This window comes from Camelus bactrianus, chromosome 17, assembly GCF_048773025.1.
Source record: "Camelus bactrianus isolate YW-2024 breed Bactrian camel chromosome 17, ASM4877302v1, whole genome shotgun sequence".
Taxonomy (NCBI): domain Eukaryota; kingdom Metazoa; phylum Chordata; class Mammalia; order Artiodactyla; family Camelidae; genus Camelus; species Camelus bactrianus.
In genome coordinates this window covers 27,468,706-27,492,072 of record NC_133555.1, presented here as the reverse complement: position 1 = coordinate 27,492,072, position 23,367 = coordinate 27,468,706, and the positions used below count along the sequence as shown (strand labels likewise).

The 23,367-nt window shown below is 44.1% G+C and overlaps 1 protein-coding gene across 4 annotated transcripts in view; it reads left to right on the top strand.

Moving 5' to 3' along the window:
* Nucleotides 1-23,367, top strand: part of FLNB (filamin B) — a 128,515-nt gene that overhangs the window by 52,122 nt on the left and 53,026 nt on the right. For all 4 annotated transcript variants that reach the window (XM_074344612.1, XM_074344611.1, XM_074344610.1 and 1 more), the window contains exons 3-15: nt 105-202; nt 2,383-2,530; nt 9,757-9,875; nt 10,702-10,779; nt 12,725-12,887; nt 13,449-13,646; nt 16,231-16,368; nt 17,910-18,036; nt 19,016-19,152; nt 20,473-20,666; nt 21,760-21,873; nt 22,587-22,730; nt 22,989-23,112. In XM_074344612.1, the coding sequence (XP_074200713.1) occupies nt 105-202; nt 2,383-2,530; nt 9,757-9,875; nt 10,702-10,779; nt 12,725-12,887; nt 13,449-13,646; nt 16,231-16,368; nt 17,910-18,036; nt 19,016-19,152; nt 20,473-20,666; nt 21,760-21,873; nt 22,587-22,730; nt 22,989-23,112 (1,782 nt within the window). The remainder of the gene's footprint in view (nt 1-104; nt 203-2,382; nt 2,531-9,756; nt 9,876-10,701; nt 10,780-12,724; nt 12,888-13,448; nt 13,647-16,230; nt 16,369-17,909; nt 18,037-19,015; nt 19,153-20,472; nt 20,667-21,759; nt 21,874-22,586; nt 22,731-22,988; nt 23,113-23,367) is intronic.

Sequence of the window (23,367 nt, the reverse complement as noted above, 5' to 3'; positions counted from 1 at the left end):
AGAAATTGTTCTCTGAATTAAGAGACCAAGTGAGTTTAGGCACCCAGCTTCCTTTAATTTCTTCAGTTGGGTTTCTGACAGCATTTTTTGTGTTATGTGAACAGGTCTGTGCCCAGACTGGGAATCCTGGGATCCACGGAAGCCTGTGGATAATGCACGAGAAGCCATGCAGCAGGCAGACGACTGGCTGGGTGTCCCGCAGGTACGAGTGTGAGCACGCACGTCCCATGAAGCTGTTTCCCCCTCCAGCTTGTTCTCACACTGTACGGTTGCCTCTGGGTCTGGCAGGTGGCTTTCAAAGGCGCGTTGTCTGTAACATGCTCCCATCCTCCTCAGTTCAGCCATATTGCTAAGTTCTCATTGACTTCAGTGCTTTTAGATCCCCTAAAAAATCTTCACTCATTGCCACGTGTGGCACATTTTCTAGGATTTCTGTTTCAAAGATCTCAAAGACCGTCTTTGGACATCAGACTGGGAATGTGGACCTTAACCATTTTGCCAATATTTGACCCCTTTTTACCCATCAAAATGTATATATTTTGAAGTTCACTACCTTAGGGAAAGTCACAGGACCTAGAACTTTTTAAAACATTTAATCCAGGATAAGCCATCATTAATGGAAATTGTGGAAGAATTTGTATTGGCCATAATCCTAACATAGGAATATAACAAGAAAACTTGGAAGCTGAATATATCTTGGATGTCGTCTGCAGGAGCCACATTGCTTAGTTGAGTCCAGTCTTCTAAGCCCTTCCAAGGAGTTTAAATAGCTCCTCCTGACACCATGACCCCCATGTTCAAAGTCTTGGTCAAGAAAAGTTGTGGGTAGCCAGTGCCATGAGATGGATGACTTCACAGGAGGCTCTGTTAAGGTCTTAAGTTGGTGTTCAGAGCTGAGTTCAGTGTATTTTGTAACAGGATCCTTTGGGAGGTACAAAATCTTGCCTATACATCTTTGGTTTGGTTTTGGCATCGTGTCTCTGCTCCAAGGCCCATTTTTTGGCTCTTCCACCCTCAGGAAGTGGTCTGATATGTTTTTCATCTCCCCTTAAACCTAAAACCATCTCCTTTTGATGCTCATGTGATGTGGGCACTGTAAAGTTGTTGAAGGAGCTGCCTTGAAGAAAGGCCAAGTCCACACACATTCTACATTTTACAGAACATATTGGTGGCAACTGTATAAACCCAAATAGCTGTTTTGTTGCTGCAGGCTAATCATCAGAATGTTCTCTGGGTTGTTTTTTTTTTTTCCCACCACGGAGCAGGGGACACTGGGTACATATGTTGTTCCTCTGCATTTAATTGCCCTGATTCTTGAGATAGAGCCTTCTGTTCATCTGAGGAGGTGTGGCTTACCTCTTTTTGGGAGCAGGAGAATTTTTTGTGTTGTTTGGGGCTGGGTCAAGTGGTGAAACTGAGGCCACCTGTTCAGTATGGATCTAATCTTGCTCTTATGATGAATGTTAGGAGAAATTTTCCCCCTTCCTATTTTCAATGGCTCTTAACGTGTTATGACCTGTCTTCGTCAGCTCAGGCTTCCATAACAAAATACTGTAGACTGGCTGGCTTTAACAACATTTATTTCTCAGATCTGGAGGCTAGGAAGTCCAAAATCAAGGTGCCAGGAAATTCAGCTGCTGGTCAGGGCTCTCTTCCTGGCTGCAGACAGCTGCAAGTTGCCTTCTGGCTGTGTCCTCATATGGTGGAGAGAGAGTGAGCTCTGGTTTTTCTCCCTCTTCTTATAAGGGCACTAATCCCATCCCAGGAGTTCTACCCTCGGGATCTAGTCTAAACTTACCTCCCAAAGGCCCACCTCCTAATACCATCATACAAGGTGTTAGAGCTCTAACATGAATTTGGGGAGGACACAAACATTCAGTCTATGACAAGACCACGTGTCTAATATGTCACGGTGTTGTCTCTTTTTGGTTTTATTTACTTACTTTTTTATCAGTACCTGGGTTAATAGAAATGCAGACAATGGATAAAAGAAGAAAGAAAAAGGCTGGTTTACGCACTTTTTTGTAATATACTCTAATGCCGTATTTCTTCTTCCTCCTCACTTGGTGTAGCTTATCCTTTCTGGAAAGGAGAATGAGTGGCCTTTTTGGAGGGGTCGGGGGTGGAGAGGTATGAACCTCTGGAAATTACATGGAGAATTGTCTTGAGAGGGTCCTCAGCTTCCAAAGTGAACAATGACAGCTGTAAAAGGTTGGGGGAAAAAATGACTTTGGCATGGCAGTGTAATGTAATTTCATTTTATTGAGAGACTAACTCAGTTTCTTAATACTTGCAGTGTTTGGTTTAAGAGATGTTTTCAAAACCTTGAGGAGTTGCAAAGTGATATGTTCTGGGTGTTCATCTATCCCGTCATTATTCTAGGTCATCACTCCTGAAGAAATTATTCACCCAGATGTGGATGAGCACTCGGTGATGACTTACCTGTCCCAGTTCCCCAAAGCCAAGCTCAAGCCAGGGGCTCCTCTGAAACCCAAACTCAACCCCAAGAAAGCCAGGGCCTATGGCAGAGGTAAGCACTGGTCATGCTGGATTTGAGGCTTGTCCTCTGGTCTTAGAGGTTATTATGTGGCTTCAGGAGGAAAGTTCTCAGAGTCCAGAATGTACAGGCTTAATCCTTAAAGACAACCCAGGCCTCCTTTGCCAGATGTTGTTTTAACCTGAAGCTCCATTTGTTTATGACCATCTTCTGCCTTGTGAATCTAGGCTTTCAGAAACACTGCTATTTTAATATGATAGAGGTGGATGAGTCTGTTGGTTTGGGATTTGGGTGCAGTAACCCTGGAATGAAGAAAGGACTGTTATTCCCATTTTTTAGATGAGGAATCAGAGGCGCAATTCCCAGGATGGGGAGAGTGAGGGGAGGTCTCTCCCCAGATCACCGCAGTTAGTGATGGAGGTGGGACAAGAGCCTGGATCTTTCGGCTGCTGGTTCATTTGTCCTTCGGTTATGCTAAAGCTGCCTCGGATTTCCAGGTGGGGTGGGAGCTATTGTTAACCCCTGGCAGATACTTCCTTGCTAAGACATCCTGTTTATTATCTCTGAGCCCACTGCCAGGAGTGTTCTGCTCAGAACATTGTAGTGGGTCAAAGGCATTTTGAGTAATTTGGTTTTCTGGTTGGCACCTGGCTTCAAGCACATTAGTTTTTTAAGGAGAACAGTTACATTTCAGCATAGTATGGTTTCTGATAAAGATTAGCACAATAAGATACAGTTTATTCCCTTTTCTGTGGAGAAGGGGAGGAATGCATTATATTTCTTCATTTTCATAATTACAATTGGGATAACATTTACACGTACAAAATACCTTGTATGTCCTCTCCTAGAATTTACAGTTCTTAACATTTGAAGGTTTTCTCTTGCCTTGTGGAGGATGTGTGTGTATGTGTGTGCGTGTATGCACACATGTGTGTGATTGTTGAACTATTTGGAAATAAATCGCAGGCATGGTGACATTTCTCTCCTCAATACATTGACAATTCTCTCCTCTAAGAATAGGACATCCTCTTATGTAACCACAATACTCATTGTCACACATAAGAAAATGAACAATAATTTCGTAACAACTGATATCCAGTTTGTACTCAGATTTCCCTATTTTCCTAATATTGTCTTCTATAGGTTTTGTTGTTATTTTACAAACCAAGATCTGATTAAATTTTTTAATTTGTTTGTTATTTCTCCTTAGACTCTTAATCTAGAATAATATCCCCCAACTTTGATTGTTTTTGGAAGATCTAGACTTTCTGAAGACCCAGAGCACTTGTCTTACGGCATGTCCCATGGGCTCATTCCCTTGAAGACAACATTGCCCTACTTGGCATCAACTTAGTATTAAGATGCCTTATGACCAGGACAGTGGTGCTGACTGTGTACTGTTCTCAACCTCAGTGTGATGTCCTTCTCATCTGTCTTTTTAGCATGATTTAGACCAGAGGACAGATATTTCTGGGACAAACCCACTTGCCATTTGAGGTCCTTTTGGCAGTGAGATGGGGTCTGTGCAATCATTTGTGTTATATGGAGACTGGGGATTTCAATGAAGCCCTCCCTGCATGTGCAGTCTCTTGAAAGTTGGCATGTCTATGCTTGCTTTAAAAGTGCTTTCTTTGGGGGAGGGTATAGCTCAGTGGTAGAGTGTAAGCTTAGCATGCATGAGGTCCTTGGTTCAATCCCCAGTACCTCCATTAAAAAATAAACAAATAAATAAATACATAAAGCTAATTACCTCCATCCCCCCCCCAAAAAAAAACCCAAGAAAAACACAAATAAATAAAATGAATAAAACAAAACAAAATGCTTTCTTTAAGCCATAACCAAAGTTGGTAGCTGGAATAAGGAATCTCTGATTTTAAAGGTCCTTCCTTAATGGCAAAAAAGGTACAAACAGCCAAATCTCTTGTCAACAAAATTGGTCAAATAGATTGAATCTAATCAAGGCATAAAATGCTTGTTTGCAGTAACCTTATCACTGGCTGTCCAGTTTCCCCATTGTTAATGTGAAACGGTTTCCTTTCATGCTGCTGTTTTGTAGAAAATGACCACTTGCTTCAGTTAAGGAATGTGGCTAGTCATTGCCGTTTCCTTCATCTGCCTCTTTGTACATGTTATGCATTTGGGGAGGAAACACACCTCCACACACACACAGACACACACACACGTATATGTGTATGCATATCTGTGTCTACTTAGCGTTTTTTCTTTTACATTTTTTGTTGTGATAAAAATACCTACAACAACATTGACTAGTTTAACTATTTTTAAGTGTACCATTCAGTGTCATTAAGTGCATTCAGTGTGTTATGAAGCCGTCACCACTATTCATGTCTAGAACTTTTACATCTTCCCAAACTGAAATCAGTACCTGTTAAATAATAACTCTCCATTCCCACCTCCCCCCAGCCCCTGGCAAGTGTCATTCTACTTTGTTTCTATGAATTTACCTATTCTAGGTACCCCATAAATGGACTCATATAGTATTTGTCCTTTGTGTTTGGCTTACTCTATGTAGCGTAGTGTTTTCAAGGTTCCTTCATGTTGTTGCATGTATCAAAATTTCATTCCTTATTAAGACTTAATAATACTCCATTGTATGTATGTACCACATTTTGTTTATCCATTCTGCTGTCAATGGACATTTGGGTTGTTTCCACCTTTTAGCTAGTGTGAATAATGCTGCTGTGAACATGAGTGTACAAGTCTCTGAGCCTCTGCTTTCAATTTTTTGGCTATATTCCTAGAAGAGGAATTGCTGGATCATATGGTAACTCTAAAATTTTTTTTCTTTTTAAGCAGGAAGGCAAAACGGTCATTTTAGGCTACAGAGCCCCACATGAGGCCACAGGGGCAGGGCCTTTGATCTTACCCTTGTCCCATGATGAGACAAAGGGCAGGGAAAATTTGTTCTTTCCTATGTGGTCACATTAAGAGAACATTTCATCTTCTAGCTTCTAAAGGGTTGGCAGGTTGGTTTTATTTTGTATTTTGGATGTTGACTGGTTTGCAGTTACCAGCCAGTTAGCACTTGCAGACTCATACACTGAGATCCATTTGCTGAAAGGAGGGAGGGCTGGGCCGAGGGAGGGCTACAGCCACAAGCAGGTCTTTGTGGTGGGCTCCCTGGTGGGGTTAGGTGTGTTGAATGTGTGTATCCATGAGCCAAGCAGAAATCTTTTATAAAACCTATGTTCTGTATGAAGTGAATACTGCATAGCAAGCCCGCAGCACCCTTGGCTCTGGGTAATCCTAGGGAATAATTGCTTCTCTGCGCAGTGAGCATTAGCTCTGAGGGAGTTTACAGAGTGTGGGATGTGGTTCGTCCCCCTCACCAGCTATGGTTAGCCAGGGTGGATGAGCCCCATCCCGGGCCTGGGACAGGCTGCAGAGTAAGTCATTTCTCAGGCTGTTGGAGTCAGATGGAGTGAGTATTTTAAGTGTATTTGTTAAGTGACCAATCATACTAAACAAAAGAAAAATGTAGAAAATAAAAATGGAAAACCCCACAGCCCAGTTGTTGGTCCCATTCCTTCCTTCAAAGTCTGAGATATTTTTTTTTCCAGCCTTTTTTCTATGCTGTAATGAATTCAAACTCTATATTCCTCAGTTGGCATTTCTCACCTAATAGGGTCTGAACATTATCTTGTTATATAACAATCTATCACCAATTTTTCTTAAACTAAGTTATTTATGGGAAAGCTAATATAAATCCAGAGAATAGTAACAAATGTCTTCCATAGGTGGCAAAGAAAGATGAAGAGAAATCTAGAGATTGAATGAGATTTAAGAAGTGTAGCAACCAGTTGTAATATGTGAACCTTACTGGATCCTATTTAAACTGTTAGAAAAAAAATCATGACATTTATAAGATAATTAGGAAGTGGGCACTGACTGAATATTTCATGATATTAAGGAATTATTTTTAATTTTTTGATGTGGAGTTTTTTTGTAATCTGGTATTCTAAAAATGTCTTTTAAAGATACATAGTGAATGTTTATGGATGAAAAATGAGAGCTAGGATCTGTATCAAAATAATATAGGAAGAGAGCAGAGGTGGAGTAAAGATGTGAAACAAGACTGGCCGTGAGTTGACTGTTGTTGAAGTTAAGTGATAGATATATGGGGGTTTATTTTACAGCTCTCTGGGTCTGTATAGGTTGAGAATTTTCCCCAAGAAAAAAAACTTAAAAAAGTAATACTTCTGGGTAGATAGAGTGGAGGTAGTTTTCCTAATTCTTCCCACTAAGCACAACTAAAATCCCTGGGCATTTTCAAAGGACAAACGTAAGGAGATTGAAGAGAATAAGCAAACCAGCTAGGGACCTGGGGACCCAGGGACTGGCACAGTAGTGAGCTCCTTAGGTTCTCTTTTGCCTCCTGTATCCCAGAGCTGAAGAAGCTGATGACCCAGGAATCCTTGTGAGCACAGAGACAAAAAGCCCCACCAAATGCCTGCTCTCTCTGGCTGAAAGGCCAGGAAAGGGCAGCCTAGCAAGGCAGAACACTTTTAAACAATCACTGCTCTACTCCACCCAAATGCCACAGAAAAAACTGTGGTCCCCCCAGCCCCCACCTACACCAACAAAGGCCAAATGGGGAGCCTAGACTTTCCCCACAGATAAGGAGGCCACCCTCCCCACAGTGATGTCAGTAGAGGCCACTGGAGGAATAGTAATGAGGCACTCCTACCCGTCCAGCCACTAGTGGGGGCCTAGTGGGGAGCTGGAACTCCCACCTTCACCCACCAGTAACGAGAAGCTCCCCTCACTTTTAGTATCAGTGGAGTGCCCGGACTTTTTCCCCTACTGGTAGTAAGAAGGCATGCTCCTTTTCTTCCTTTGCTGAAATAGTATTATAAAAAAGCAGCTAAGACAGAAAATTTAAATAAAACCCCGGGTCTCATAACATAATACTCAGAATATCCAGGTTTTGATTAAAAAAAAAATTACTCATCTTACCAAGAACCAGTCTACCTGATTTCAAGACTTATTATAAAGCTACAGAAATCAAGACTGTGTGACCTTGGTGGAGGGATAGATACATAGATCAATGGAACAAAATCGAGAACCCAGAAAGAGACCCACACAAATACACGTGACTGATTCTTAACAAAGATGCAGAAACAATTCACTGGAGAGAAAAGAGAGTCTTTTCCCTGCATGATTCCAAAGCAATTGGATATCCAGAGGCAGAGAAAATGAACCTTGGCCCAAGCCTCACACTTTATATAAAAATTAACTCAAAATGGATCACAGACTTTTAAATATAAAACATAACTCTCCAACTTTCAGGAAAAAAAAAAAAAACCCTAAAATCTTTGGGATCTAGGACTAGGCAAATAATTCTTAGACTTGACACCAAAAGCATGATTCATAAAAGGAAAAAGTGATCAGTTGGACCACATCAAAGTTAAAATACTTAAAACATTTTAAGAAGTATGCTCTGCATCTTGAAGTCTTGGCATAGTATCCAAGGGTTGGACTGTACTGAGGGCTTTGAGGGCTTTCTCTCAAGGAAGGGTGCACTCTGGGATCACCCCACTCTCTTGCAAGAGAAGCTTCCTTAGCTTCTGCCCTACAGGCCACCTGGACACCATCTCAAGCAGAACTCAAAATGTTGCTGAGACCCAAAGGGCCTGGCGAGTGGATTTTACTTTAAAATTTTTAAAAAGCAATTCAAACTTTTTTTGCAGTTAAGAGGATGAAAGACAAGCTAAAGACTCAGAGTAATTTGGAAACCCCATATCCAACAAAGCACTAGTATCTAGAATATATAAGGAACCCTCAAAACTCAATAGTTAAAAAAACAGAAAACTAAAAAGTAACCAAGCAGTCCAATTAGAAAGTGGCCAAAAGACATGAACTGGCACTTCACTGAAGAGGATATGCAAGTGGCAGAGAAGCACATGAAAAGAGTTTCAGTATCATTGGCCACAAGAGAAATGTAAATTAAAACGACCGCACACCTATCAGAATGGCTGAAATAGGAAGTAGGCACAGCAGTAAGTGCTGGCAAGGAGTCAAAGAAACCAGGTCTGGAGCCCTCACCATACACTGCTGGTGGGAGTGCAAAATTGTACAGCCACTCTGGACCCCAGCTTGGCAGTGAGTGTTAAAAAGAACTAAGCATGCAGCTACTATGTGACCCACCAGTTGCACTCTGTGGCATTTATTCAGGGCAATGAAAACTTGTATTCACACACAGCCCCATGCCCAAATGTTTATAGCAGTTTTATCAGTAATAAGACAACTGGAAACAACCCAGATGGCCTTCAGTGGGTGAGATGGGTGAATGGTTAAAACAGGGGTGCATTCATATCACGGAGTATTACTCAGTAATATCAATACAGGCAACAACCTGGGTGAAACGACAGAGAATTATGCTTAGTGGAAAAAGCTAATCCCCAAAGATTACATAATATAAGATTCTACTTGTGTGACATTTTAGAAACGATGCAGTTATAGAGATGAAGAGCAGAGATGATCAGTGTGAGGGGTGATGAAAGGGGTAGCTATAAAAGGGCAACATGAGGAGGGTTCCCTGTGAGATGGAAATGTTCTATATGGTGACTCTGTCAGGGTTAGTGCCCTTGTTATGACAATGTGCTAGTTTTGTATGAAGTGACCATTTGGGGGAACTAGGTAGAGGTTGTTATTTCTTACATCTGCATGCAAATCTATCTTAATTTGGTCAATCTCATTTAAAAGTTTAATTAAAAATAATAATGCTGAATGCCATTTTTAAACATTTCAAGTAATATAAAATGGTCTTGAATGGAAATTGAGCCATTCCACCCCACTTCATTCCTCTCCCCCGACGTCACCTCCCCTGCAAGGCACGCCCCACTGCGAGTTACCACATAATTTTCATAATTGTATGGCCTTCTGACTGAAGTGCTGTGACTATTTCAGAATTGGTCATTGTTTAAATAACAAGGACAAAATTAGGGTTTGGGGTTAGAGGTTTTTGTTTGTTTGTTTGGATCAAATCATTTTATTGAGGGGTTTCTGGGGAGGGTCAAAGGGCTGTGAGGAAAATTAGGTACAATATCCTCGTCCCGGTGGGGAGCTCTGTAGCTTTACCCATTTGACTATCCTTGTCACAGCAGTTTGTCCCTGTCTCCTACATGGCAGTGGCAGGGCTGGGTCCCACCTCCCAGTTCCCTGAAGGAGACACATGGGTGATGGCCTGTGTCCGGGCCTGGCCCAGCTTGTAATGTGCTTGTGTAAACCTGTGACAGGAATCGAGCCTAATGGAAACATGGTGAAGCAGCCGGCCAAGTTCACCGTGGACACCATCAGCGCCGGGCAAGGAGACTTGATGGTGTTTGTGGAGGACCCAGAAGGGAACAAAGAGGAGGTATGTTAGAGGATGCTGCCTCCCCTGCCAACATCCCACCAAGACTTTCTTCATTAAGGCGTAACAACAAAAGTGTTTTTACTGAAAAGATCCTGAGGTTTACAGCGGTTCAAGTAACTTGCCCAAGGGCAGTACCTTGAAAAATAATATGAATTGATACCCAAGAACATAGTGTTTAGTAAAATAAAGAATATTTCGGATTTAGTAAAAGATATGGTTGTTGAGATTGTAGATAGTGATGAGCCAAATAATAGTAACAATACAGCACTGACACAATACAGTAACAATACGGATTCTCTATTCTGTTCACACACTGACTGTCCTCCAGGTCCTCCCTCAGGGCCTTTGCATACACTGTTTCTTCTGTCTGTTTATCTTCCCAAGACTATATATTATTCCTAGTGCTTAGCACCATCTGAAATTCTAAGTTTACTGGCAAATTGTCTGTTTCTCCCACCGGGGCAGGAACTGTGCCTGATTTGTTTGATTTTTGATACCTGACACTGGGCCTGGCATTGCGTAAGCTCTTAGTAACTCCTAGGCCAATGACGTTTTAAGTTACTTTCTTCATTAGTCTCTCTCATCTAGAGAGTTCCAACTCTGAGATAGTGGAGAGTCCTGACTTGGGCTGTACCTTGTGCTGTGTGATTTTTCTTTCTGTGACTTCAGGCTGCTTCTCTCCTGGGGCGTCCTGCAGGAGTAGTGGAGCAGAAAATAGCCAGGGCCGGTTCCTGGCCTGGCAGCTTGCTATAGGACCTCAGCTAGCTCAGCATGCTTTTGCTTACACCTGATGCCTCCTCTAACTATCACTCATCTTCCATCCTAGGCACAAGTGACCCCTGACAGCGACAAGAACAAGACATATTCTGTGGAGTATCTGCCCAAGGTCACCGGACTGCACAAAGTAAGATGAGGTGTCATGGCCCTTGCTTGGACTGCTCTTCTGGGTTTGCTTTGGTATTTGTGGAAGAAGGACATCTCAGGAAGAATTGTGGCTTTCTTTCTTTCTTTTTAATTTCTTTTTATTTATTTTTTTTTTATTGAGTTAGAGGCAGTTTACAATGTGTCAATTTCCAGTGTAGAGCACAATTTTTCAGTTATACACGAACATACGTATATTCATTGTTGCATTCTTTTTCACTGTGAGCCACCACAAGATCTTGTATATATTTCCCTGCGCTATACAGTATAATCCTGTTTATCTATTCTACATATGCCTGTCAGTATCTACAGATTTCAAACTCTCAGTCTGTCCCTTCCCATCCCTTCCCCCCGGCAACCACAAGTTTGTATTCTATGTCTATGAGTCTGTTTCTGTTTTGTGTTTATGTTCATTTGTCCCTTCCCTTCCCTTCCCTTCCCTTCCCTTCCCTTCCCTTCCCTTCCCTTCCCTTCCCTTCCCTTCCCTTCCCTTCCTCCCTTCCTCCCTTCCTCCCTTCCTCCCTTCCTCCCTTCCTCTCTTTCTCTCTCTTTCTTTCTTTCTTTCTTTCTTTCTTTCTTTCTTTCTTTCTTTCTTTCTTTCTTTCTTTCTTTCTTTCTTTCTTTCTTTCTTTCTTTCTTTCTTTCTTTCTTTCTTTCTTATTCCACATATGAGCGATCTCATACAGTATTTTTCTTTCTTTTTCTGGCTTACTTCACTTAGAATGACATTCTCCAGGGACATCCATATTGCTGCAAAGAGTGGTTTTCTTAACTTGTGATTTTCCTTTCTGTTTGTAATAGTATCCATTATCATCGTAGAAAACTTGAGATCCCTGTGCATGAGACTTGATGTTAACCACTACAGAGAGATTTGTTGAATTCCATTAAGTTCTTTGCAATGTCACAAGATTTCTCTAACTCCATCTAGGTAGCTGTTAGTGCCTGGAGTGTAGTTGCTAAGCTGTAGGCTCTTTGTCTTTAATGATTCCTGAGGTGTTCCTCCTCAAGGTGCTCTGGAGGGTCTGTCCTCATTGAAGCCTGAGCACAGAGAAGTCCAGATGACTCTACTGGAGGCCAGTGGCCACTTGTCCACCTGGAGTAATGGGGATCCAGCCCCGAGGTCATTTGCTTCAGCAGCACGTTGCGTTCTGTTTGAGCTGGTTTCCAGTTGGCATATAGGACAGGAGCTGGGTGATTCAGGAGTGTGCTTTTCCTTGGAAGAAAGCCTTTAATGGCACACACAGGCCAATCCCTTGTACCATGCCAAGACTTTGGGACCTAGATCATATACACCACGTTGGGCTTTAGTGAATTCACTTGGAACCCTGGCTGTAGATTTCTGGTATACCTTTAGAACTTCATGAATTTGGGGAACAAAAAATTCTTGAAGGGATCATTTATGATGTAATTTATTTATTCAATTCATATAAAACCCAACCCAATACACCTTCAGATTTAAAAGATCTCTAATTCAAAGTTTAGATGGAAATCTGTACTGTATCTCAAGTCTGTGTATCTGAGAATGATTTTGATCCTTTGAAAAATACTTTGACTCTGGGTTTGAAATCCTGGAACTGTGCATTATATTCTGGGGGGGCAGTGGCCCCATCTGCAGCTATCTTAAAGAGTCCAGTGTCTAGAGGGTCAAATATAAGTATTTGTTTATATCCTTCTATAGAGGCTAAGCAGATCTGCTTTAAATAAACGTTTTTAGTTTGCTAAGGGCATGTTGTCCCAGGACCAGCTGTGTGGCTGATGGAGTCTGATGGGTGTTCCATTCAGGCCCCTTCACCAGGCTCCTGGTTTCAGCATTTCTGTATGTATGATCAGGAGGGTGGAGGAGAAGGTTGTCAGTGCACGTGGCTTGATGTGGTGGTCCCGCTGCACAAGGAGAAGTGATGACATCTCACCCCACCTGTCACTTGTAGGTTACGGTCCTCTTTGCAGGTCAGCACATCTCCAAGAGTCCATTCGAAGTAAATGTTGACAAGGCCCAGGGAGATGCCAGTAAAGTCACCGCGAAAGGCCCAGGCTTGGAAGCTGCCGGGAACATCGCCAATAAGCCCACCTACTTCGACATCTACACGGCAGGTAACACTTCTCCTCTTCCAAAGCCTGAGATAATCCTCAGGAGATGGAACACTTGGAAAGCCTAAGCTTTTGTCTTTTAACTCAAACACCCAACAACAAAAGTAGCTTTTTCAAACGTATGGGTTATATTCTCAGATTTGTCAAAACCCAGCTTTTCTTCTCTTAAAATCTTACACTCAAGCTTACATTTGAGTATTAATAATCCATTTTGGTTTACATTTCTGACTTGACTAAGTAAATGTTCCAAGGAAAGTTAAGTTTTAAGAATCATTTGCTGGGCCAAATTCTCTGCAAGATTCTGTGGCAGGGGGAGAGTTAAAGAAAAGGAATAAATAAAACATAATTCTTGAATTGTGAACTTTCTTTTTAATGTAGAAAATTTAGAAATAGAGGTTGGGAGAAAGGGAGAGCTGGCTGTGACCCTCATTTCCCATTGCCAGAAAACAGTGTGGATTTTCTGAGTGCCTCTCCGTCTCCTGCATTTTGTACCTGCTTTTGCCCTCATCAGCAGGGAGCTTTCTAGACGGTAATTTGGACTCATGAATGTTCTCTCTCTCCAAGGTGCCGGTGTGGGTGACATTGGTGTGGAGGTAGAAGATCCCCAGGGGAAGAACACTGTAGAGTTGCTCGTGGAAGACAAGGGAAACCAGGTGTATCGCTGTGTGTACAAACCATTGCAGCCCGGCCCCCACGTGGTCAAGGTCTCCTTTGCTGGGGACACCATTCCCAAGAGTCCCTTTGTTGTGCAGGTCGGGGAAGGTGAGTGCCAGGGTAGCCAACCAGGTCTGCTTCTGGCGTTCTGGCTGGCTGTGCACACGACTGGGCTGTGAGGCTGGGAGAGTGGTTAGGGCCCAACACTGAACCCAGGCCTGTCCCTTTGCTACCAGGGCCCCTTTGGTGGGACGTAGCCTCAAGAGAATAATACTAGCACCTCCTTTTCTTCTCAAAATATTAATACTCCTATCTTCCGTGAGCCATGGAGTGACCTAAGTGCTTCACTAACCTTACCTCATTTCATCTGCCCCAGAACATGCATACTAAGGTTCATTATCCTCCCTGAGAGATAGTGACACTGTTGGCGGAGCTGGTATCTGTGGCTGAACGTAACCGCAGTGGCATTGCTGGAGCCCTGCCGCTTCCTTTACTGGCTGCCAGGCTCTGAGCACAACTGCATCTAATCACGAAACCAGCCTGTGTGTTCCAAGGGCTGTTATTACCCCCGGTTTGCAGGTGGAGACCCTAAGGCTTAGGTATCAGTGGGGTGAGGGGGAGAAGATATCAGTGAGTACGGACAAGGCATCGGTAGGAGGACCCCGATCTTTGTTGACCCCTTAACCATGCTGCTAAACTCCCTTTGCAGCCCAAAGCAAGCATGCAGTTTTCTCTATGTGAGACTCTTTTCTTCTGACTTTTTTACTCTTTTTTTTTCCCCCTCCAACTCTGCTACCTTTTCTAACCAATACTTGCCTCTCCCTGTTCTGTCCTCTGCATCTGCGCCTGCAGACCTGGCTTCCTCTTGTGAATCCTGCCTCTGGGCCAGCCTGGACCCCAAAGCTGTTGGCTTCCTAGTTGAAAGTACTGGGCCAGAGGCATCTCACTTGGTAAGGGCTGGTTGAGTGGGGCTTCTGTGCCAGTTCTTTGTGTTGTCTGCAAATGTCAGCTGGGCTTGTGCTGTTTGTGACCTCAGGAGACTGCAGGACAGGTGCTAGTGCCACTTGTCCAGCCAGACCCCAAACCCACTCTCTAATTATGTTTAAACATCTCTAAGACATCACAAAATGGTGGAAAATCAGCTTGTTTCCTTCAAACTCTTTAGCTCTACTTAGTGTTTATACGAACTGAGAAGTTATCCTGTTGATGTTGAGACTGTTGCCCATTTCAGAATTTCCATGAGTGATTTTTTTCTTCCCCTCCTTCATTTAAACCCTCCGAGGAAAGTCCTGTCATCCTCTTGTGACTTATTTCTGGTATGACCAACTTTTCTCCCTTTGACAAAGGGAAAAAACAAAACAAAACAAAACCCAGCCTATTCATAAACAAAACTCCCTGTGGCATAATGATGCAAGAAAGAATTTTGACCAGCTTTCCTAGTTCTAATGGTGTTTTCTGTCTTTCTCTCACTCACGGACTACCTTTTTCATTTCTGGCATATCCATCTATCACTTGTACTAATTAGTATTTCATTGACTTTTCCTTTCCCTTCCTCCACTTAAATGATTTTAAGGAAAAAGAAATCTTGTATCACTTTCACAGTGGAAAACCAGTGTCACTTGTCATCGAGGGCCACCAGAAACTTAATGTTCGTCCATGAACCACCTAAAATAATTTCTACTGCAAGGGTGTTTTTATGTCTCTTTGGGAAGGAATTGTTTGACAAATAATTGAGTTGAGGACATTATAGGGAGGAGGAGCCAGAAGATGAATTACCTTGCTTCTATGCAGTAAGGAGTCTTGTCTTCTGGAGTCTGTGACCCCCGAGTGTATAGTGTATAGAGAGGTGTTGTATATGTAGTGTCAGATTTGGAAAGGAACCGTGTGATAGTTTACCCACTAATCTCCCATTTCTATACTTAACTTGAGAAGGTTGCCCATGTTGCCAAAAAAGTCCACAGGCACAGGACGTCTTTTATTAACCTCTTTGCAAAGCTCATGGAGCAATTCTGTGGACCTCTTGTGTAAAGGATGTTAGAAGCTACCTTTGTCCTTAATTTTTAGAATTACAGCTAGATTTTTTTCACAAGATCCGGAAATCATATTGGGAGTGGTGTTTATTGCTAATTATTGCATTTATAGCTGTAACGGCACTAAAACGTTTGCCTGCCTTGGCCAAGGTGAGGTTCTGGTCCTTTTTTTGTTGTTGTTGAGCTCTTCCTGCAGAGGACGACAGCGTTTAGACTTTAGAAATGGCTGATCCAAAGTTTGGAACCAGGTCAGGTGTTTTCAAGTGCTGCATTTTCCGAAGTCCAGTCTTCCCAATTACTGGGCCCTTGAGTATGGCAGTGAAGTCTGAACAATGTCCAGCTGTGGGTCTTAACTCTCTTTCACCACAGAAAGGATAAATGCCAGGATTCAGCCACTACCAGCAGCCCAGCGAATCCATACTGGGCTCTCCTGCTTTCTTTGCCAAAGTAACTTTTCCCCAGTCCCTCTGCAGTGTGGCTGGACAAAGTTATGTTGTGTCCTTATTTGCTAGCCTGGTGGGGTCCCGTTCAGGTCTCGGGCAACTGCTGCATTCTTTGTACAAAGCAAACATTTTCTTGGCGGGCAGCTCCAAGTTACCTTGGCTTGCTCAACTGGGACTCAGGAATGAAAGGTTGAATTGATGTCGAAACTGTTCTTGTAGCCTGCAATCCAAACGCCTGCCGGGCCAGTGGCCGAGGCCTGCAGCCTAAAGGCATCCGCATCCGGGAAACCGCAGATTTCAAGGTTGACACCAAAGCTGCTGGAAGTGGAGAGCTCGGCGTAACCGTGAAGGGTCCTAGTAAGTGCTCCTTTGTTTCCCTGCCTCAGGTGTGATTTCGGCTAACTTTGTGGCCATGGCATATGGATTTCATTGCACAGCCGGTTCTGATTGATTTATCCCAGAGAGCTGTGCCAAAGATTTGAGGCTCTCTGGGCTCCACGCAAAGGGAAGCAGTGATTGATTAGTAATGTCTGCCCTGGATGAGGGAATGTGGTGACTTGACAGCCTCACATTATATCAAGGCTTCTGGGAATAGAAAAAGCAGTGATATAGTGGAGTTGGGAAAGTGCTGTCCTTGGAACAATAACCTGAATGGCACATTTTTAAATTTGGAGTAACCTAGTCTCAGAGAGGATAGGTCTTGTCCAAGGTCACACAGCTTGTAAACATCTGAACTGGAGTTCAAGCCCAGTCTCCAAAGCCAGTAATTTTCCCACTAGATGTTACATTTTATAGACAACGAAATTATGCCAGGTGCCTAATTACTATGATCAGTGCTTATAGGAGGAGAATAGATTCCCTAAGATTAAGTTTTCTTTGTAGATAAATGCCATTTGTGGAGGGCATTACACCCTACAACTCATTCTTGTTCTCTCTTGGGAAAGGAGACAGCAGATGGGAGGATGGGCATCTCCTCTGTCCTTGAGTTTTCCTGCCAGAAACAGAGAAGCCGCTCTGCATTTCTAGCTGCAGGTGCAGCAGCCCTGGCAGTCTCCCTCTCAAGCCTTGTGGAATCTTAGGCTTCCTGCTCCAGGACTGTTCTTACCCTCTGTGTTCCCAGCAGGCTGGGGCAGGAATGTTCTGAGCTCCAGAAAGTTAATAATTGATCTCAGAGCATCAAGCTTTGGGGCCGACTGTGCCCCGAGGGCGGCCAAGGTTCTCGACTGCCCAGACCTGGAGTCAGGCTACTCCAGGACTGCCCTCCCTCTTGGCTTGTTGCTGCAAGAGCGAGGAGGCGTTTTTTTCCTGACCTTAAGATTCTTGCTTGACTAAATGGCTTTCCCTGCCAAACCCTAGGGCTCAACATAAAACAAGTTCCTGCCTGATGGCTCAGTCTGGAGTTTGTGGGGTAGCATCTAAAACCTGTTCTCTTGGAGACAGCATGTAAGAGCTTTCTCGCTTTCATTGTTCAGCTTTAGTTGAAAAGAATATCCCGGGACACTAACCTGAGACTCATGCCACATCCTCCCCAATTTTTGTGGGCAGCTAAGAAGGGTGGGTTTGATCATTGAGAAGTATTGAGGTGTGACTAGATTTGTCTTTACACACACCTAGGAGGTTCAGGATCTCATATCCTCCTCAGAGCTGAGAGAGCTTTCTAAAGCCAGTTAGCTGGGAAATCGTCCATTTCCTCTCATTTGAAGTAAACATGGGTCTACTTTCATCTTCAGAGTAATCTCCCATTTTGGAGGCGGGGGTCCCTCACTCTGAGACAGTCCACTTAGTTTTCCTGTGTGGCTTATGTTTTGTAGATACTGCTGTTTTTCTGTTCTTATCTTTGGGATTCTTGTTCTGAGACTAAAATTGCATTGGAAAGATGGTGTGCTTCCTTCCCACAGAGGGTCTGGAGGAGCTGGTGAAGCAGAAAGGCTTTTTGGATGGAGTCTACGCATTTGAGTATTACCCCAGCACCCCGGGGAAATACAGCATCGCCATCACGTGGGGGGGACACCACATTCCAAAGAGGTGAGTCTCCAGCTGGAGTTGCATCTTCTCCAGAGGCGTGCTCAGCCCAGGGCAGGCTCACGGTGGTTGCTTCCTAGGCTGCGGGAGGGAAAGAGAAGTGCTTTGTCAAAAGTTTTTTTTTTTTTTCTTCCACCCAAAACAGCACACAGACATTTGGCTTGTTCTCAAAAGCAGCAACAAGTCGTTGTGGTTTCAGCTGCCTTGCTTTAAATCAAATGCTGGCGGTTTGGGGCTGGTGGGAGGCAGGGCAGCCAGAAGGAACAGTACTACAGAGCAAATGGGCTGTGTGTCTCATACATATAGACCTGCACATAAACTGAGACTCTCTTTCTTTCAATGTGTGCTTCTGTTCAGGAGTGCCATGGGTAAAATGGTAAAAGCTGCTGTGGCTTGCATTAAAAGCCTCTATGTGAGTGCGGTCAGGAACCAAGGGACGCAGTCTCCAGCTTCACCTTGTGGGCTTTGCAGTGGCCCTCACATGCTTCCCAGCTTTCCTGGGGGCAGCTTTAAACTCTGAAGAAATTTGGTTTCCCTTGAGAAATATCTGGGCATGTTAATAAGTGTCTGAGAATCTAAGCAAACTTTTTTTTTTAATTTCCTGTACCGAAAGTTAAAGTACTTTCATTCATGTATGAGAAAAGGCCTATTCAGCCTGGTTTAGCTGTTATAGCATAAGCAGCATGTGGAAAAGTATGCACTCTCTTAACCTTCCAGGGCTCAAGGCCTGGTGAGCCCCACACACAAAAGATAAATGACCAGGATAGTGCAAGGCAGTGTGACTTGAAGTAGCCCCATTACATTATATTGTTGACATAACAATGGCTCTGGGGGGACCTGCGTGGAGGAAGGGCTTGGCTGCAGATTGAGGCTGCAAGTGAAAGGATCAGGCAAGTGGAAAGAATATGTGTAAAGAACTTACGGCTGTATTTAGCCCCTTCTTTGCTCTTCTTTAACGCGTCCTCTATTCCTTTTCTTTTAGCCCCTTTGAAGTTCAAGTTGGTCCTGAAGCAGGCATGCAGAAAGTCCGTGCGTGGGGCCCTGGCCTCCACGGCGGCGTTGTTGGGCGGTCAGCAGACTTCGTGGTGGAGTCCATTGGTTCTGAAGTGGGGTCTCTGGGTAAGTGGAAGCAGCTGAGCAGCAGCCTCTGGTGGGCTAAGATTACAGGGTGCCTGGACCAGCTGTCAGGCTGGGAACTGGGGCCTCCTCCGAGCCCCACTACCCTGAGCCTCCTGACCACCTGAGGCTGCCTCTGGATACTGCTGTGGAATTGTAATCCTTTCTTCCCCTGCCCTTCAAGTTGCCCTCTGCTTCTGGCACCAGTGTTCATTCATCCACTAGACCTGGAGGCCAGAGACCTTTAGGTGTTGTGCCTAAAGCAGTGTCAGGAACAGGCACGTGGCAGGGATTATTGACTGGTCCTTAGTTTAGATGAATGAATGGATTTTGCTGACATTAGAAATTTGGGAAGTAAATACTCTTTGGAGCACAACTGAGTATATTTTAAATATCATCTGATTTATATATAATCATTTGAGATGAGTGGTCAGCACCTCTCCTTTGTATAGGACCAGAGAGCAAATATTTCACTGCTGTGGGTCATGTTCCCTCTGTTTGACTCTGGCTTTGTAGCATGAAAGCAGCCATAGGAAATAACATAAGTGAAGAAGTGTGGCTGTGTTCCAGTAAAACCTTATTTACAAAAACAGGCAGTGGATCAGATTCAGCCAAAGTTTGAAGACCTCTGTGTTAGCTAATAGAAATAAGCAAAGAGGGAAACAATAGGAAATCATATTTAATTTTTCCTTCTAGAAAAATGATGTTGGTATATCCTTGTAGACTAGAAGTAATATTAAACCTTTCACTACATCATTCCAGACCTTTTCTGTACGTGTGCATGCAAATACTGACCTGCTGCAGAAATGTCAGGGGGTAGCCTTTATATCTTTCAGCCTCAGACAAATATAGGATGTGTCCTGATTGCCCATGGCTTCCATGGAATTCCAGTACGTGGATATAAATACTGTTAGGGTCTCTAGTTATTTCCAGAGTTTTGCTATAAAAACAATACTGAATATGTATCCTTATATCTAACTATTGACACACATCCTTGGTTATTTCCTTCAGATAAAGGCCCAGAAGTGGATTTGGTGGCACAAAGGGTGGGCATTGTTTTAAGACCTTTAGCTTATGTTGCCAAAAGAAAGATTTGCTGGTTGATCTTCCTGTTTGATGATGTTAAAAAAAGAAAAAAGTATAAAATCCAACCTTCTGTCTCTAGTGAAGACTCGGTAGGCTTGGTTTTGTGGGAAAGGGACACAGATTTCATTCTTCTGGCCAACACTTGGCTTTCAGGCAGGCAGAGGGAGTGGGTTGGTAGTAGCCCAGAACAGTACTTTTCACCATGTAACCAGGGCCCCCCCCCAACCCTTCCCCCAGGGTTTGCCATTGAAGGCCCCTCCCAGGCGAAGATTGAATATGACGACCAGAACGATGGCTCGTGTGATGTCAAGTACTGGCCCAAGGAGCCCGGTGAATATGCTGTTCACATCATGTGTGACGACGAGGACATCAAGGACAGTCCCTACATGGCCTTCATCCATCCGGCCTCGGAAGACTGCAACCCGGACCTGGTGAATCACCTTGTCCTGTTTCTGTCCTCTCTTTCCCGGCTCCCAGCATTCTCCCCCAGGGCCTGGAGAGTTGCCTTACGTAGCATTTGGAGAAGTGGCAGAGAAGAGCCACTTAGAGCTTAGGAAGGAAAAAGGCCTGAATTAAAGTTCTGGTAGTACCACTTGGGACACCTCTGACAACGGGCAAGTAGCTTACCTGTCTGACTTGATATCTTCCTCCATAAAATGGGACGAATAATAGTGTCTGCCTCCTCGAGCTTCTGGTATGATTCAAGGAAGTAATGTGAATAAAGACAGCCCTTAGCACTGTGCCTGGCCTGTACAAGGAGCTTCATGAATTACTCTTTTCCTGCAACCCAGAGTGTCAGCTTTCAGTCTTGCCACTTTCTGTAGTTATTATTTCAAAGTGCTCCATAGATTAAGGATTTTTTCCCCTCTCCCTGCTCCTGTTCTCTTCAGTTGGTGCAGCGTTTGCACTGTTTTCAAGAGCTTCTCCCAAACTTTTAAGCAGGCCAATGAGCATCAAGTCTGAGTCAGCCTGGCGGACAGGAGGAAGCTCCTGCTGCTCACGCCACCCGCCCCACCACCGCCCCCGAATGTGTGCTGCTGTTGGCCCATGCAAACAGCTGAACATAGTCTGACATCAGTCCAGGCTGGTAGCTGCTCCTCTTTGGCCAAGTGCTCTTGGGCCTTTGCTTTCTGGGGCCTGCAGACTTCTGGAATGTTGTCAGTGGTAAAGATTCTGAGCCCCCTCAAAGCGGGAACATTGATACTGGGCATGGCTAGTGGTCCCTGCCCCGGTTACTACACAATGACTATGTCAGCTCGGATTAAGGCCGGGAGCACAGGCTAGTTTGGGGCCCGGTTTTACAGAATTTTCCTCCTGCATGAGAGGCTAATAATACCGTTTTAATTTTAAGTTCCGGCCTAGTTTAGCAGTTTCCTTCCCACAACTGTCCTATAATGTAGTAGGTACTGTAAAGCCAGGAACATCTGTTTTTGCTCTTCCCTCATTCCCTGATCACCCGGCTTCTGATGAGGTATAGTCAGGGCATTACACAAAAGGAGAATCACTATTGGCCCTTTGCCCCAGGTCCAAGCATACGGGCCGGGTTTGGAGAAGTCTGGATGCATTGTCAACAACCTGGCCGAGTTCACCGTGGATCCTAAAGATGCTGGAAAAGCTCCCTTAAAGATATTTGCTCAGGTAGGTTTCTAGGGCCCTCCTGTGCAGGTAATTGTCAGGTAACAGGATCCATCAGTGTAATGGCAAGTCACTTGGGCCATCTAATCCTCAGTTTCCTCACCCTCACACTGTGAATAGAAATATTTATCCTATGGGGTTATGTGAGGAATAGATGAAACTCTAACATGTAAGGCAGGGTCCTTGTCTCATCTTTATAATTTGTGTTCCCTGTAAATGAGGCTTGATTGTTTCAAATTTTCCTGTAAATGTCCTTAGTGTGGCTGAAGGTACCGAGGCCATGATGGGAGGTTTGTAAACAAGCAAGGATTTATTAAATGTTTATCTAATTTAGTTGAATTTGACCGAAGAATGAATTAAGGCAGTACTGGGGATTGAACCCAAGACCTCATGCATGCTAGGCATACCCTCTACCACTGAGCAATACCTTCCCCTCCTCACCTAAGGATTTAAGTGCAAGAATTAAAATTAAGAAGCACTGAGTGGCCCTGGCTTTCTTTTGGGGCCATTTGCTCTTAGTAATTGAAAATAGATAAGTGCACATAATACTTTATCACCTGTGCTCCTTATATTGTGAGAACATGGCATATCATAGTTGCTGCATGAAATTTTGTTGGATAAGCGAGTGGTTGGTTGTCTTGGGAGGCCACGGTGGCCCTGTTTGATGGTGACAAGTGTGAGGACCAGCTCTGTTCTTAGCCGCTGCTCTTTTGCAGGATGGGGAAGGCCAGCCCATTGACATCCAGATGAAGAGCCGGATGGATGGCACTTATGCCTGCTCGTACACCCCGGTTAAGGCCATCAAGCACACCATTGCCGTGGTCTGGGGAGGTGTCAACATCCCACACAGCCCTTACAGGGTAGGCTGTGAGGTGGAATCCTGGTTGTGGTATGAAAAACCCCAGACCTGAGGCAGGTCTGGGCTCCATGCCTGATGGCCAAGGCAGACGTATGGAAAGACCCACGTTTGGTGGGCCTTGGAAGACAGAGTGGCCCAAAGGGCCGAGTGCTCTAGATTGCCCCAAAGTATATGGTTTCTAACAATATTAGCTAACAGTGTCTTTATTGGGTCCAAGTGGAGGAGAACTTGATTACAGCTTTCTCCCTGTCCTCTCTAGGTCAATATCGGGCAGGGCAGCCATCCCCAGAAGGTCAAAGTGTTTGGGCCAGGAGTGGAGAGAAGTGGGCTGAAGGCAAATGAGCCTACTCACTTCACAGTGGACTGTACCGATGCTGGGGAAGGTGAGAGTGGGCTTCACCCAATGTGGTGATGCTTCTTGGGGAAGGAAGTTCTCTTCGTAACATTTCAAGGGCAGTGAACTTTGAACCAGGAAATAATCTACCCAAATAGGTAATTGTTCATCTAATGAGCCTCTGTGTCAGTTCCATGGTGATACCTTTGCTAATCCTCCATCCCTTTTCTCAGTTTTCTTACTGGAAACTTCCCAATCACTTTTCTGGGGTGTTAGCCTGAGCTGGCAGTGATTGCATGGGACA